Source organism: Leptinotarsa decemlineata, unplaced genomic scaffold, assembly GCF_025532065.1.
Source record: "Leptinotarsa decemlineata unplaced genomic scaffold, Ldec_3_MD MMD2_tig00001719_RagTag_RagTag, whole genome shotgun sequence".
NCBI classification, from domain to species: Eukaryota; Metazoa; Arthropoda; class Insecta; order Coleoptera; family Chrysomelidae; genus Leptinotarsa; species Leptinotarsa decemlineata.
In genome coordinates this window covers 3,561,949-3,578,543 of record NW_027412569.1, presented here as the reverse complement: position 1 = coordinate 3,578,543, position 16,595 = coordinate 3,561,949, and the positions used below count along the sequence as shown (strand labels likewise).

The 16,595-nt window shown below is 34.5% G+C and overlaps 1 protein-coding gene across 1 annotated transcript; it reads right to left on the bottom strand.

The window, feature by feature from the left end:
- Window positions 1-1,871: 1,871 nt before the first annotated feature.
- On the bottom strand, window positions 1,872-10,654 carry ppl (glycine cleavage system H protein, mitochondrial). Its single transcript, XM_023156423.2, has 5 exons — window positions 10,285-10,654; window positions 10,150-10,229; window positions 6,589-6,652; window positions 5,645-5,776; window positions 1,872-2,166 (listed from the first exon to the last, which is right to left on the bottom strand). The coding sequence occupies exons 1-5, from the start codon at window positions 10,400-10,402 to the stop codon at window positions 2,066-2,068; spliced, it is 495 nt and encodes a 164-aa protein (XP_023012191.2). The 5' UTR covers window positions 10,403-10,654; the 3' UTR covers window positions 1,872-2,065.
- Between the last annotated feature and the right edge of the window lie 5,941 nt (window positions 10,655-16,595).

Here is a 16,595-nt window from a genome sequence, read left to right as displayed (position 1 = left end):
GGTCGATGATCACCAACTTCTTCTGGTCTGAATTGGATGATCTTGACACCAACGACATGTGGTCTCAACAGGACAACGCTACGTGCCACACATCTGTCACATTGGATATTCTGCGGGAGCGATTTTGTGTAGGCGATGTGAACTGGCCACCGAGATCGTGCGATTTGACCCCGTTAGACTTTTCCTTAATTTGAACGTATATCCCACTGGAACATTCATTTAAAAATATTCATAACAAAAAAATCTGTACCTCCTTGTTGGGCGCCAATAAAAGTTTGTAATTTACTCTGAAATGAAGCTGTTTATTATTATTATTAGTATTATTATCATTATTAGGCACCGAAATGGTTTTCTAAGCATAATATTCATAGACAGTTTTCTGTAGTTCTTCTAGACCTGTTGATTGATAGCTTTCCATCATTTTTCAATCCCTCAACTATCTAGTTACATTAGATTTATGCATTCAAAATATCTAAGTATTCATTTGGTTAATTTTATGTTATTCATAACATACATTGTCGAAAGGTGGATATGTGTGATTCCATAACAACAGAAAGACAAATAAAAGTGTCTCTGAAAAATTATGGCAAGACTTTTATGGTTTCCACATTCTTGTGTCAAAGAAGTACCGAGTATTGGTGAATGAAACGCAAATTATGTATATATTACGGGTAAAGATGGAAGATGGAGTAAACCTAGATGTACCCGGTTTGACTCAGTATTATCCAAGCTTTTTGGGTAAAGGCCGAATGATAAGTAAAATAAATTTAAATTCGGCATTTACCCATACTTACCTAGGTCTACCCAATATAGTCTGGGTCACAAGATCTTTTTTTTGGAACTTCTGTCCAAGGGCACCGAAAATTATGATGCAGGGCTCATTCGACTCGGAATGACCTCTAGCAAACTTTTTGAAAAATTTCAAGAGGGGCTGGAAAGAATTGCAAAAGTTATGAACAATGGAGCTTTCTCGAGTCGCAGGTGTGTGCGAATGAGCTATAATCCACAACGGTCCTCGAAGCTAATGTAACCCATGTAACCGGTCAAATTCAGCCTGATTTATGCACCAGAGCCATAGAAAATTTGACGTTTCATATGCGTTCCACTCAAAAAATTACATTAAGGTAGCTTCAGTTTACAAACAAGTGCTAGGTGATCTAAAGGTGCGTATGCACCAAAAAAGCGAGCATGAGTGAGCATTCGTGTATGTTTGCTCGTGTTCGATCGTGTTTGCTCGACATATTGATGTCTCGTCCACACCAGAATGAATATCTTCAAGTTCGTAGTACCGCCTTCTTCTCCATCTTTTCTGAACGTGAACAAGCATACGTTCGCTCGCTCGCTAGCCCGTACTCACCAGACGAATATTGATGCAGAATACTCGTTCACTCTTGTTCGCTCGTGCTCGCTTTTTTGGTGAATACGCACCTCAATATATCATCGAACATCAAATTAGTTTCAATTATCAACATTGAGCAAATCAAAGTTTGGCTATAATCAGTTCTTTTTTTGATTTTGTCAACTGATTTAAATAAAATGAAACGAGTAATTCAGGTAATTGATTACTTTCATGATTATGTGAGAGCAGCTCAACGTTGAGATATTCTACAATACAAAAAATACCACTTTCAGAAAAAAATTCACAGTAGCGTCCTTTACTTCACAGAAACTGTTCATCGAGGAAGCTGAGGGTGGACGGTAATCAGCGGATATGATTACTGATTTATATTTGGATTTGATGATCAGTGTCAGGTACTCTCAACAGCTTTTTTGTTGCCTGGGTGTCGTGGTACATACATACATTACATAAAACAATATGAATTATGCAACATTTTTCATTTGATACACAATCACAGCTTCTCTGTGGTATATTATTTGTTTAAAATTATTTATTAACTATCAGAAAAACAAAGTTATAAAACATCAATGACATTAACAAATGTGATGACTCTTGGATCATTACGGGAAATAATCACAAGTGTATCACAAGTTGCTCTTAACAAGCAACAAGCAAATACAATTTGATTTGATTTTCTCTCGAATCAGTGTATGATGAATTTAAATCTCAATGATCTTGTTCCGTCTTTAGGAATTCGGTGTATTGTACTTCCGACATCAGCTTCGATAATTCAGTTTCGTTATCCAATTGCACTTTGAACAGCCACCCTGGAAAAAAATGATGATTACTCCATTGTTAGGAAACAAAATGTCTGCCTGGTGTTATTTGCAGTGTAGGATGCATAGGAAAGAAGCATTTGGAAAATGAAGTTGGACTTTCACAGAAGTAAGCAAGTCATTAACTGAAATGTAGATATCAACAATTTTATCGGTATAGTACTAGTCGACAGTAGAGGATTTTCAATACTATTTCCAAAGTTATCCTAATTTATTATTTTCTGATCAACAGTTTGGGTTGCATAGTATGAGAGGTTCCAAACAGTGCATCACAAGTAAAAGAATTGTTCCCCAGACTTTATTCACATCAAATCAATAATTCAGTTCTAGTTGTTGTACACTTCAGTGATCGTTTCAATAGGTAGATAAACTAGGAATCTCTTCGAAAAATAATTCCCATGATTATCATTTATAGAGTGGTTGCAAAATGTGCATGAAGGGTGGAAATTATTTTTAATGAAAGTAATCCTACATGTAGTGAGTCACACATACGTATTTGATTCTGTGTTTAGTTTTTCGAAACAGGTTTGGTGATGAAATGATAAGAAATGAACCAAGAGTACCGAGTGAAAAAGCTACAGCTACTTCAAAATGTGCATGAAGGGTGGAAATTATTTTTAATGAAAGTAATCCTACATGTAGTGAGTCACAGATACGTATTTGATTCTGTGTTTAGTTTTTCGAAACAGGTTTGGTGATGAATAGGATAAGAAATGAACCAAGAGTACCGAGTGAAAAAGCTACAGTTTAGGTATTAGTAAAATCTATTACAGAGGTCTTCATGAACATTAGCAGAAGATACGTGAACGATACAGCCAAAGTTCTTGGTGGAATGATGCCCTCTCTACTATCACAACTCACGGTCATGCCGGCTTGCCACAGTAAGGGAGAAATCCAGTGTTATAATAGTATTTCCAATACCAATTGGAACAGCACAGAGAAGGAATTCCCGCCTCAACATAGGCGTCAGCATATTATTTTTCAGTGATAGTTTTTCAGTTACTTATTCTTACAATCACAGGAATTGATCACCCCATGAAAAAGTTATCTCAACTGAACTTTTCCACCATGGGTGGTACACGCACATCACTATTACCTACTCCATTTACCACTCGCCTTATATTGTCAAGCACCACAGCATTCAAAGTCGGTGACTGATTACAGTTCCGCAAGCTTTCTTTCATTGTGGCCCAAACCATTTCGATTGGATTGAACATACAATAGTATGGAGGCAAACGTAAAAGAATATGACCACGTGTTTCACACATCGAATCAATAATATACTCTTTTTTCAAATGAAGTTGTTTTATGGTCGCCATAAAACCTTTTTCGTTGGAATCTTTTCGGGTATTTCCATGTCATGATTTCGCATGAAATCAACAATAACTGCTTTTTTTGTGTTATTGTTTGGTATTGTAGTCAATAACCGAGAATGATACGAAGCGTTATCCATAACAATAACCGAGTATGGAGGAATATTTGGGAGAAGCTGCTCACTGAATCAGGTTTCGAATAAAGCCGCAGTCATATCTTCGTGGTAATCAGCAGACGAGTCTTTTATATTTTTGGCGGATAGAAGCAAAGCGTTAGGTACGAAACCACTTTCATTCCCGGCTTGCAAAATTATAACACGTTTTCCCCTTGAAGAAGGTGTGTTCAAAGCACAATACTTGGTTTTGTCTACCCAGCCATATTTGACAACATCATGTGTGTCGAACCAAGTTTCGTCGAGGTAGTTTATATGTCTGCTGGATTCTCGGTAGCTTTTCATTCGCCTTAAATATTCTTGTCGCAGTTGAACAATGCGTGTCGATTCCATTATGACCATTCGATTGTTCAATTTTTTATATTTGAAACCACAAGACAATGAGACACCTCGTAGACTTTCTAAAGATTTGTAATTGTAATCAGGATAGTCGAGTAATTTATACCAAATCATTTCCAAGGTTGGTACTTCATTTTTTTGGTATATACCATAAATTGTTCGCCGAATCACATCTTTTGTAGCACCATCAACGTTTGCGAATTTTTTTTTCTTTGTTTTTGTTTCATTGCATGGTCAATGTCATCCCCTATTTTAATGACTCAAAGAACTGTCCAACGAGATAGTTTCGTTAACAAGCATATTCTATTCACAAAAGCATTCTGTGAAGTGTGACAGTTTTCTTTCTTCAAGCATTCATGAATATTTAAAATTACTCGCTTAACTTGAACATGTAAATCCTTATTTTCAAATTCCGGATCCCTGTCGATTGATACAGATTCCCCACACGTAATGTTATAATTTGTTTCAAAAGGTCTCCAGAAAGCCATCTCGATGAAAATACCCAGAAACACAAGAATTTCACAAAAATCGGTTTTAACGATGAGATTGGAACCTTTGATGTAAAAGTTGAAAACTTTTTCTAGAGATCAATTACCCTAACACCAAACTGATATTCTTGCACTCGACGCGCGTTTCGCTAACAAGGTTGGCATCTTCAGTAAGTAAGTAAGTAAATTGATACTGAATCTAAAGACAAGGGTTAGCTGTTTATATACCTAAAGTTTCTTGGTCCGATGTGGACTTTGTTTGTTGAATGATGGTTATCCTAATTGATTTTTCGGTAATTAACTAGTGAAACCACTACCTGCAAATTAATTTGTCAACATTATATTAAAAAGCGGACAAATTAATTTGCAGGTAGTGGTAGTTAATTACCGAAAAATCAATTAGGATAATCATCATTTAAAAAACAAAGTCCACATCGGACCAAAAAATTTTAGGTATATAAACAGCTAACCCTTGTCTTTAGATTCAGTATCAATTTGCTTCTCCTGAAAATGCTAACCTTGTTAGCGAAATGCGCGTCGAGTGCAAAAATATCAGTTTGGTGTTAGAGTGATTGACTACCACTAGCTGACTCACTTAACCCCACGAACACGCGGCCCTGATAAAGAAATATTGTGAAACGGCCAAATAATTTGTATTCAGCCAGTCCAGCTAGCCGAGCCTTTATTTCTCAACTACATTTCATAGCACGAGTACTAACTAGAAATGTTTATGACTATACCAGGGACGCTTTGAACATAAAAGCACTGGTAGTATATACATTTTCCGTTTGCCGGGCAGTGATTATGAACACCCCTCGTTGTGCTCTTATTTTTATTGCCGTTCCAATTGGGAATGGATAGACTATACGAGAGTTTTCAGTACAGGTATTCAGATTTTATTGATGTTACTTTCCCCTTCTTTTTGATTGAAATTGTTGTTTTCAATTTCCTTGCCTACTTTCTATATGGGGTTTGATAACGTTTACAGCGGTACTTAGTGAACAAAACAACAGGTGTAAAAACAGACCACGGTCAACAAACCTGTAAAATAGCTCCGAAACAGATAAACTTTGGGATTTCGAATGAAAAATAATGAACTAATGATGGAAATGTTGTTAATATAAAATGTATTGAATGAGTTCAGGTGAGAACGTACCTTTATCGTAACAAGACGTGTTTATGAGAGATGGGGTATCTTCAACTCCAACATTTTTTTCTACAACTTTTCCAGATATTGGACTGTAAATTTCGCTAGCTGCTTTTACACTTTCTAGTGCGCCACATTCATCTGTAATGTGAATAATGCTATTATTCATCATTGTAACCTTGTTTTTTTTTTTATATAGAAAACATATCGTGTGTGGCATCATGAAGTGAAGTTATTGGATGAAGCATACTGAAGAGTCAGCAATAGAAGCTGATTCGCAATATTTCTATTCTGTTTCTATTCTGTCAGTCGACTAAAATATGAATGTGCCCAAACCGGTTGAGTACTGAGTTATGGATGGACTGACCCATTACTTGATGAAAATTGATAACACTAGCCATGAAAAATATTAGTCTGAATCTACTGTATGATGGTTATTTGAATTTTCAACGAGATGACGCTCTCTTGCATTATGACTATATTGTTCGTCGAAATTCAGACTAAATTGTTCTACGGCTGTAGGAAGTGGTCATAGTCATTATTTTATAAGTTGGATTGGGGTGAACAATTACTTACTGACCTTCTTGGTTACCAAATTTTGGTATCCTTGATTTATTTCTGTAAGTGAACTTAATAAAATAATGACTACGAACACTTCCTGCAGCCGTAGAAAAATTTAGTCTGAATTTCGACGAACAATATAGTCATAATGGAAGAGAGCGTCATCTCGATGAAAAGTCATATTACCTTCATCAAACTGTAGATTCAGACTAATATTTTTTACGGCACTGGATGGTTTATCAATTTGAACATTCAAACAAATTAGAAGTAAGTGAGCAGATGAACAAATTCGAATGTCTTAAGTTTTAACAAAGCTGCGAAAATTTGAAATTTGAACAATACTTATATCTTACCCTAAAATCCAGTATCAAATCAATTGAATAATCTGTTACCTTTTTGCTTGAGTTCTGTGTTAACGTCCGGCAGCTGTGCATAGACTACATCACCTAGAGCTTCCTGAAAAATTGTACATGTGTTGAAGTTTCTTCGAAATAATGATGATAATCATATCGAATTTTTTCTCTCGATTACTATCGAAGAAAATGATTGGAATGTTGACGTAGATCGTTTATGAATAAGAAAAAATGTTCCTTTTCTCCTATAGGGAGAGTGGCCCACCACATTCGCCTCGGTATTTCTACGAAAAATGAAGAGAGTTAGGGAAACACTTTTGGCACAGTTATATGTGGATCCATGAGGAGCATATTCCAAAATTATTTTGAAATATACAGGGTGACTTCCAAAAAAGTTACATACCAAAGTTAGGTATATTTTTTCTTACGGAACACCCTATATTTTTTATATTTTTAGATACTATAGACAAAATAAAGGTGAGTTACTATTATATTTCCCATACTTAAGACTGACCGTTTCTGAGAAATTTTGAGAAATTTAAAAATACAGACCATAATTTAAAATTCGGCGGTACATATACTAAAATTGGAACAGATTTTATAACGTGTAACGTGCTGCTCGTGATTAAATGTACTGCTTAGTTCAAAGCTTAAACTACCACATGAAATTTTCAATGCAATATTATTCCGAGTGGCGAAAAAAATTACCTCAAAATTTGGACACGCATTTAATTAAACAACTTCTTAAAGTTGAATGGAACACCCCGTATTTGGTGGCGTAATTTGACGCAAAAGTAGATTTCCTTCAAAACTATATTAGGGTTCCCTATACCTATCTCTTCTGGTCTTTACACAAAAGGCTATTTTACTTATAAGTAATTTTTTTATCCCAAAAATGAAACAACCTGTATTGTTATGAAAAGAAAAAAGCATTCTTTTAGCCTAAATAGATAGGTATAGGGTAACGTTAATATAGTTTTGAAGAAAATCTACTTTTGCATCAAATTATACTAATACATACGGGGTGTTCCATTCAACTTTAAGAAGTTATTTAATTAAATGTGTCCAAATTTGAGGCAATTTTTTTCGTCATTCGGAATTATATTGCATTAAAAATTTCGTGTAGTAGTCAACTTTAACCTTTGAGCTAAGCGGTACATTTAATGACAAGCAGCTCGTTACACGTTACAGGGTGAAATCTATTTTTAAATTATGGTCTGTATTTTTAAATTTATCGAAATTTCTCAGAAACTGTCAGTTTTAAGTATGGGAAATACAATAGTAACTCTCCTTTATTTTGTCTATAGTATCTAAAAATATAAAAAATATAGGGTGTTCCGTAAGAAAAAATATAACTTTGGTATGTAACTTTTTTGGGAGTCACCCTGTATATTTCAAAATAATTTTGGTATATGCTCCTCATGGACCCACATATACCTGTGCTGGAAGTTTTTCCCTAACTCTCTTCATTTCTCGTAGAAATACCGAGGCGAATGTGGAGAGCCACCCTGTATATTTTCCTGATTGTTTCGGCCGTTACTTGATGAAGATTCATAGTAATTTCATGAACTACACCTTACGAATTGATCATCACAAACTTTATGAAAAAGCTTCTGTGGTAGCGAAACATGTGATATATTTTTGAAAATAAATTTGTGAAAATCATATCCTCGGGTATAGTTTATGAAAATGTATATCTTCAACAATTTTCTTCAATAATGACAATTTCTTTTCATTTATGTACTGAAAATATATAACAGATGTTATGTTATAGTACTCCATAAAAACAAAGTTCAAATATTGAAACTCAAAGCGTTTTTAATTTTTGTGGTGTTGTTAGGGTAGGTACCAACTGTATAAAACCGAAATAGCAGTTTCAAAAGACTTCTTTTTTGATGTGCTTTCTTCAGTTTTTAGCCCATATTTTCCAAAGTATGCATTTTATGGTAAACATTTTGTTCTATACTATTTTGAGGTAACAAAGATCAGCTACAATTTGAGCGCAACCGCAGCTTTTTAGATCAATCAGTAGGTGAGATATAGTACATCGAAAATCTTTTCAAAAAATTTCGAAAAAGCAGTTTTACGCATCTTCCGGGTGATAAGAGGCAAAAATACTCATCCAGCGAGGGAAGCCAAGAGAGAAGTTGTAGAGCAGTGCTTTGGCTTCAATTTTAGTGCAGGCTGTTCTCCGAATAAAAAAAAAGTTGCAGTGATTTGAAAAACACATAGTTTTTTATCCTTTACCCAACCAGTCCATCATTGAAATATTATTTGGATCACTAATACCACTAGGAACCAAAAGGTTCCTAATTTCGAATTAGGTAACAAACATTCAAAATAAGAATCATCAATGATCCGGAAAAAATCATAACGTTCAACTTATATCTGGGTATTCCAGAGATTTGAGTAGAACACAGGTACGCTGAAGGATCTAGAATATTCTGGATATTAATTTGCCACTATCACTGTCATATCAAGCAATGCCAAATATTCGGGTATAACTATTTTGCAGGTCTGCAGGTCAGCAAATTATTCTCAGGAGACATTGCTCTCGTAATATTGTAGAACAGAAATTCTTGCAGGTCGGGGCTGCCAGACATGAATCTCTACCAGGTCAATCATTTTCGACAGAAAAATTTTCATTTTCATTAAATTGAAAATAAATCTTGCAGGTCGGCAGAAAGTCTTGCAGGTCGGGTCTTCCAAACATACATCTCGACCAGGTTAATCATTTTCGACAAAAAAAAATTCCAACCCCCATCCTTTGTGTATGGAAAAACTCCACATTTTTCATTAAATTGAAAATGAACCTTGCAGGTCGGCAGAAACTCCTGCAGGTCGGGTCTGCCAAACATAAATCTCGACCAGGTTAATCATTTTCGACAAAAATCCAACCCCCACCCAAAAGTTTCACAATTGTCAAAAAATTGGAAATGAATTTTGCAGGTCGGCGGAAATTCTTGCAGGTCGGGTCTACCAGACACAAATCTCGACCAGGTTAATCATTTTCGATAAAAAAAATTCCGACCTGCAAAATGTATTTCCAATTTTTTGAGAATTGTGAAACTTTTGGGTGGGGATTCAAAATTTTTTCTGACGAAAATGATTAACCTGGTCGAGATTCATGTTTGGCAGACCTGACCTGCAAAAATTTCTGTCCTACAAGATTACGAGAGCATTTACCGAGAACAATTTGCTGACCTGCAAAATAGTTATTCCCCAAATTTTCACATTGAAAATATTTTCCTTTGTGTTGATCAATCCCTCAAAACTTTTTACACATTATGTGGCTCATTTCCATCCTGTAAGTACTCACATATTTGACACGTGCTTCAGAACCTTATCTCTGCAGAAATGTTGTGTTTTTTGACCTCGAGTATTTCTTAACAAAATTCAACCTTCACTATTTTCATTGGTTACAATTTCAAAAAATTACTATTAAAGCATGACCTCTGCTCTGACATCACGATGGTAATCTCTATTAATCGCGGTTTTCTGCACTTTACAGAAAGTTTGGCAACAATGTTATATAACTATCAGTCTAAATCGGTGTTACCGGTAAACAGTTCTTGATTTTAAAATTGAATACTTCATTACCTGAGCATATTGTGAGATTCCAACTGTGGCAATGTTATCATTCACTTCAATCCATTCGTGTTTATCCGTATACAAACGTTCTGAAATAAGATAAAAGCTGTATCCCCATAATGATTGGAACAATAATCAACTTACCTGCGAATGCGCAGTTTGATGTATTGAAAAACCTTGGAATTACTTTACAGGAATGACTAAAAACTGGAGTTGTCTTAACTAGATTTGTCGCACGCACGAAAAAACGTGGAAGAGCCATTTTACAGAATGAAAAATGTTTAGATTTATCACATAGATAGGCGAATTGCACAAGGTTCCCTTTCAGATTCACATGTGCTCGAACACTGATCACTGATCATGAGGCTGACATCTACTGTTCATGGGTGGTAGTTTCTTACTTAAAAGTCGTAAGGTCAAAAAATTATAATTTCTAGATTTGGTGCTGTTATTATCAATTATCACGTAGTATTTGTAAAATTACTGAGATGCTTGAGAATGAAATCAAGGATTAAAATATCAATTACGCACAGTATAATTTGTTAGCGTCATCGATTTCGTCTAATTAGTAAACAAATTAATATTGTTTTGGTACATTTTTGTTATTGTTATTTCATCAAAACTTTCCAATTCAAACTAAGCTAGAGCAATAAGATAGATAGAATAATTTTTCAGGAAAATTTTCCAGTATCCACAAATACCTGCTGCCATATTTCTTTAAAGGGAAGGGCTTCAAAGTACCTTGCATTGGCTTGTTGACGAAAAGAGTGACTTTCTAAAAAAGAAATGTCAGAAATATAATATGATTATGATTGAATATATTAAAAGTTCAAATCAACTATTTTAAATTATCTCTGCTGCGCCATCTACTAGTGAATAGTTCAAACAATCTCTACTTTCAAGAAAGAACACTGTAGGTTCAAAAATACAAATTTTCCCTGCCGATATCAATGAAACAAAATAAGTTTCGTTTTAAGATATTTATTCAAATCCAGCACAGCTTGAAGGACGCAGTGTGACCACATTTTATTTTTGTGATCTACTAAATATGATGTGAAATTTCAGTGATGTCAATAGTAATATGTTATATTCTAACTTTTGTGTGGGGTGTGTTTTTCTTTGTTTAACCATCTTTCAAATTTTCGCCGCCAACGCCGCGCCTCCCTCAATTTTGCCGCCCCGGGCAATTTCCCGGTTTGCACCCCCTCCCCCTAGATCGGGCGCTGCATAAATGATATGATATATCTTGAATTTAGTCATTAATTACTACTCATTGAAGTTACTCATTATTATTAATACTTATTGGAACTAATATTGTTTACATTTATCATGGGTCACAAGCGACTCACGTCTCTAGGACTCCAAAGAATACATTTTACACAATTTCCTCATTAAAATCTAAAAACAGTCTATTTTTCCATCAAAACTTCTGCGAGCTAAGAACTTACGAGGTCTAACTTTTTAACATGTGATTCCTGATACGGGTTGGACGATAGCAAGTGATAATCGATTATCCGGCCTTGCGATTTGAACCACCGGTCCGGTCCGCACAGCGGTCGATTGAGTGAGTGGTGCAAACCAACTACGTCACCATCGACTTCGATTAGATTACAGTTGAATGAAAAAAATCATGGGATGTTGTTGAATTATTCATTCGACAAATTTCTTCTACCAAGTGGATAATGATTCTATCGCTGAAATGAAACCTGAAAATGCACTCACGATAGCCTTGTTATGACACTTCAATGGTATTTAGAAACAGCTCTTTTGGTCAGATATTGATTTTTATCAGCAATTATCCGATTTCTCAAATCTTTCACATCTTTCACTGAAGTAGTATAAACTAATGACATTAGGTGGCCCCTATTACTTGGTAGGTGCAGTGTAGTACGTTACAAAATTGTTATTGTCGAAATTTTTTTTTCATCCTGTATCTTCGAAATAAAGCGCCCAATCAAAAATCATTAAAGAACAAAATATCCTTAGAATAGTTCAAGGATAGTCCGTTATTTTTTTGCCGCATGTTCAATAAACACCCTGTATACTGGAAGCTCGCAGGGAATCAACTGTAGCCGAATGCCAGAAGGATCTGAACTGAAGAAGACAATTTGAAACAGAAGAAAAATTGAAAACAGGAAAGTTATTTCGTCGTCAACTTCAGAAGAAGTAAGTAGTTTGGAATGGAATCTGTTTTTTCCACCAATAATTGTGGTCAGAGGGCACACTAATTTTCATTTGGTACTAATTCTAGTTGAACGTGATTGTTTTCTTAATGAAATACAATTCAGTTTCAAAGACACTTGTTACAAACTATGATACGGAATATGATAATAGATTTATCAGATATTGCTCATTTGAGAAACGGTAATAGGTTCCTCATGAAGCAATTCTTAATATTGATAATTTATCGGTGGAACTTCATTTACTTGCTACCAATAAATAACCTATGGGTGAAGTATGAAATCATCCACTAGTAGAAAAAAAACTTCATGTCTCTGGTAGAAAATCGATGACCATAAAACCGATATATTTTTTTCTGGAAACAATTAGTCCCAGATCAAAATTTGAAAATATTATGCAACAGTGAAGTGGCCGACAACGTGTTTTCGTATGAAATGTTTTTCTCAAGAGTTTCTACTTAATTTGTGCTTTATATAATAACAATTTGAATCATAGGTATACTTACCTACGTCATGACCTGCTAAATTAATTTTCACCTGAATTTGGAATACTGTATTGTAGAGTAGGGAGGGTGAGTGTAAGCCCACGCACTTAGGCCACATATGTGACCCATCGAATTTGGAATAAATATCATTACTTGTGATGCACTGTTTGGAATCATTGGTGTAGTAATGAATATCACCGGGAGTTTTTCCCAACACCAATTCGTTATTTTAACACCTCGACACGTGTTACAATCACCAAGTGGTCATCTTCAAGAGGAAGTTCAAACTGGTTTTCCTCTTGAAGATGATCACTTGGTGATCATCACCAACTCATCAATTGGACATGCGTAGTAAACTAATCACCAATCACACCAGAAATCAGATTCAGAGGACAGAAAGAATTCAATTCAATTTGGTCATACAGTAGATTTTCAGAATTCTCAATTCTTATAATTTCTAATTATTTCAAAAGATCAATTATCAAACCTTTCTTTCTCCAGTGAATATGTTATAGACATGGTTGAACACATGGCCCTCCTTTGAAAGATGGTTTGCGAATGTAGAATTGGTCTTCATATTGGTCTACTTCTATGTTCTTTTATTCATTGGGAAAAGTTCTCCCCGTTTGACCGATATGAAATTTGGACCAAAAACCACAAGCAATTAGCCTAAATTATTATTTCTTGGACGAGGTAACCCGTGTCCCACGTGGTGAGCAGGTGAGGACACATGTTAGTGTCCCACCGATCCCACTCCAACAATGCCGTTGAAGTAGGTTTGCTGGGTTATACAATTATTATCCATAGCTCAGTTTCTGCCCCAGATTTTTCAAAAACATTCAATTTGTACAAATTTTTCTCTTTTTCGTCAAAAGTTACAGCAGCGGCGCATTTGTCTCGCTTTTGTCAATCAATATTTTTCTTGCGCGATTTTTTCAAATCGTAAATAAGTTATTGATACTAATGAGTGGGATAAGACGACCCCAGCGGGAGTTTGTGAATGAAATAACGACACCAAGAGAGTTTCTCAATTTTTTATTTAAATAAAAACGCCAAACAGTATATACCTACGCAATACGTAGTTAATAAATAATTGGAATGTTTCAAATATAGTACATACAACTCTTTCTTATCATTTAGAATATTTAATAGTGAGCAATAGTCGCTCGCAGTGCGGGTGGGGGCCCGCTCGTAGCCCGAGCCCTCCATTAGGCACCGAGCGAACCCCGCCCCAACGAGCCCGCCGTCACTGACACTAGCAAGCTCTGGCTCCGTCTGTCTGTCAGTCGTGGCTACTGTGAGGCCTCTAAGATGGTTCGCAGAACACCATAATCGATTTTTCTAAAGAAGCTGATGATGGTGCAATCAGAAACTGTGCGAATTGAAATTTAGGAATAATCATCACAATAAAAGTGAAACATTTCTTTTGGAAAATAACTTCTATCTGATAGGATTCATCTTTTTCGCTAGATGTCTTCATCATTGTTTGGCCAATATTTTACAACAAAATACACCAATCCAACCAATCAATATTTAGCATGGGTGTTTGTAAATGTTTCAAGTCCTTCAGTATATTGCTATTACATTCTGAATAGAATGGAAAAAAATCAGCTGAAGATCAACTGGTTGACATATTACTAAAAAGATTCATCAGTGTGTCAAAATCTTTCTTCACTTGGGAACAGTCTATATCTCCCAACTAGTTGAATACAATATTTTCAGTTTCCTCCAAAATGTCTTTCTGAAAAAAAGGTTGTGGTTTTGAATTTCACAAGCGGTCGGACACAAAAAATACTAATGAGTAATCACAATTTCATTTGCCAACGTTTCGGCGATGGATTGTCTCTTTCAGGACCAATTCTTTTGACGAGTAGTGATGCTAGTGCCTCGGATGAATTTGGATTTTACCATTTGAAAGGATTAAAATAATTGGCTATTCACTAGGATACATATGAAATACAATTAATCACACATTAAAGGTTGATTAGGATGTTTGTGAAGTTATGTGATGATTTTTATGAAGAAATCTAAATTTATTGGAGACATCACATCACTAGCGGCAAATTGAAATGAAAATGTAAACACTCGGTAGTATTTTTTTATGTCTAACCTCTCATGAAATTCAAAGCCAATTCACAAAAATCTATTCATTATTCATCAACAAGACTCTTCAAAAATTGGAAAATGAAAGTAGACGCTGAAACTTATTATCTGATTTCATTTTTATGATTCATTCAACTTCAAGGATACAACTTTTGTTGAATCTGAATGCCATTTGATAGAAAATTTAAACTTAACTCACTTCTGAAAAAATTAAACTTCTCATGACATTGATAACAAGAGAAATCCATTCCAGATAACTCAAAATAACCACTGTTGTCCAGTGATGAATTCAACTTTACAATGAATGATTTCCTTCATTTCCAAGAAGCACTTGATCCCTTTTTACCTCATTCCTGTCTACGTTACTGATTACAGCCGATGATAATTTGATCGTATCAAAACGAAATTGTGACATGGAATTTTTTTATGCATTATGGTGTTCCACTAATACACTGATGACCAAAATATCGTAAAATTAGTGAGGAGTCTTTTGATTCGAAAATAATCGGTTTCATGTTTTCCTTTGTTCATTCAAATTGAAACTATATATCAAAAAAGTATTACTATGGAACGCCGTTTTACTTTTTATTGTCACAAATATTCATTCCTCAATTTATTCAACTAACAATTTATTTGTTTGAATTTAATTGACTCATGCATTTGTTCGACACATTAAAAACGATTGTTTGCAAAATTTGTTCTATTTTAAATGACACTTGATTTAAAATGTTACATGAATAAAATTGTTATTTGAATAAAAAAGAGTAATGAAATAACTTGAAGCTTTTATTGATTCCGAAGAAAAATATTGTTTCAGAGTATTGGAAAATGGAACGCCAATTTATTATATATTATGCTGAAAAATAATCTACATACATATAGTTCAACTCAGCAATAAACCAACATTTTAATTCAACAATCAATGGAATGTATTATTCGAGTAAATTCAACAAACGTTTCAATTCCGCATATAATTTTGACCTTTCAATAAAATGTTAGTTATTTATATGACTGTTGAATTACAATGAAACTTTAAATTCACTTTCTAAAAGTAAGTTTGGGAATAAAATTTCAATGAATATATTTGAATGACTGTCAAAGTTTTTCCATGAAACATTGTTGGTAATAAAAATAGACTTTCGTTTGTCTGAAAATATAGCAAATTAACTTTCCATACTAAATATTTTTCTATGAATAATAAAGATTGTTATATTTCAATTTTATTGAAAGTGTTCAATATTTGCAACATTCACTTTAATGCAATCAATTTGAAATTTGGTTACAACTTTTGTGCAAAACATTCTCAAGCAAGTATCATTTTATATATCAGTCTTTTTAAAAAGCTAATTTCTGACAAAAAATCAAATTTTTTGATGATTTAAAAAGTTTGTTGTATTTGAAAGATACATTTGAAACGATTGTTGATAATTTTAATTCGGCGCTGGTATCGAGAGGATTTATCAAGAACTTCAATTGTTACATATGGCAACATGCTAGTTCATTTATAGTACGACAACACACCGTTCAACCGTGGCGCCGAATAAAAATTATCAACAATCAATTTAATTCATGTATCACTGAAATTCAACAAACAAAATAATTCAGATCATTTCAAAGGAATATTAATAAAAAGTAAAACGGCGTGGCACGCCGGTTTACTTTCTATTGGTATTTTGTGAAAATGAAT

Excerpts from the sequence above, each read along its gene's own strand:
- ppl (XM_023156423.2), bottom strand. The coding sequence starts at position 10,402 with ATGGCTCTTCCACGTTTTTTCGTGCGTGCGACAAATCTAGTTAAGACA. Across the intron at positions 10,230-10,284 it reads ATCAAACTGCGCATTCGCAG|AACGTTTGTATACGGATAAA; the intron begins GTAAGTTGATTA and ends ATCTTATTTCAG. Across the intron at positions 6,653-10,149 it reads GAATCTCACAATATGCTCAG|GAAGCTCTAGGTGATGTAGT; the intron begins GTAATGAAGTAT and ends ACAATTTTTCAG.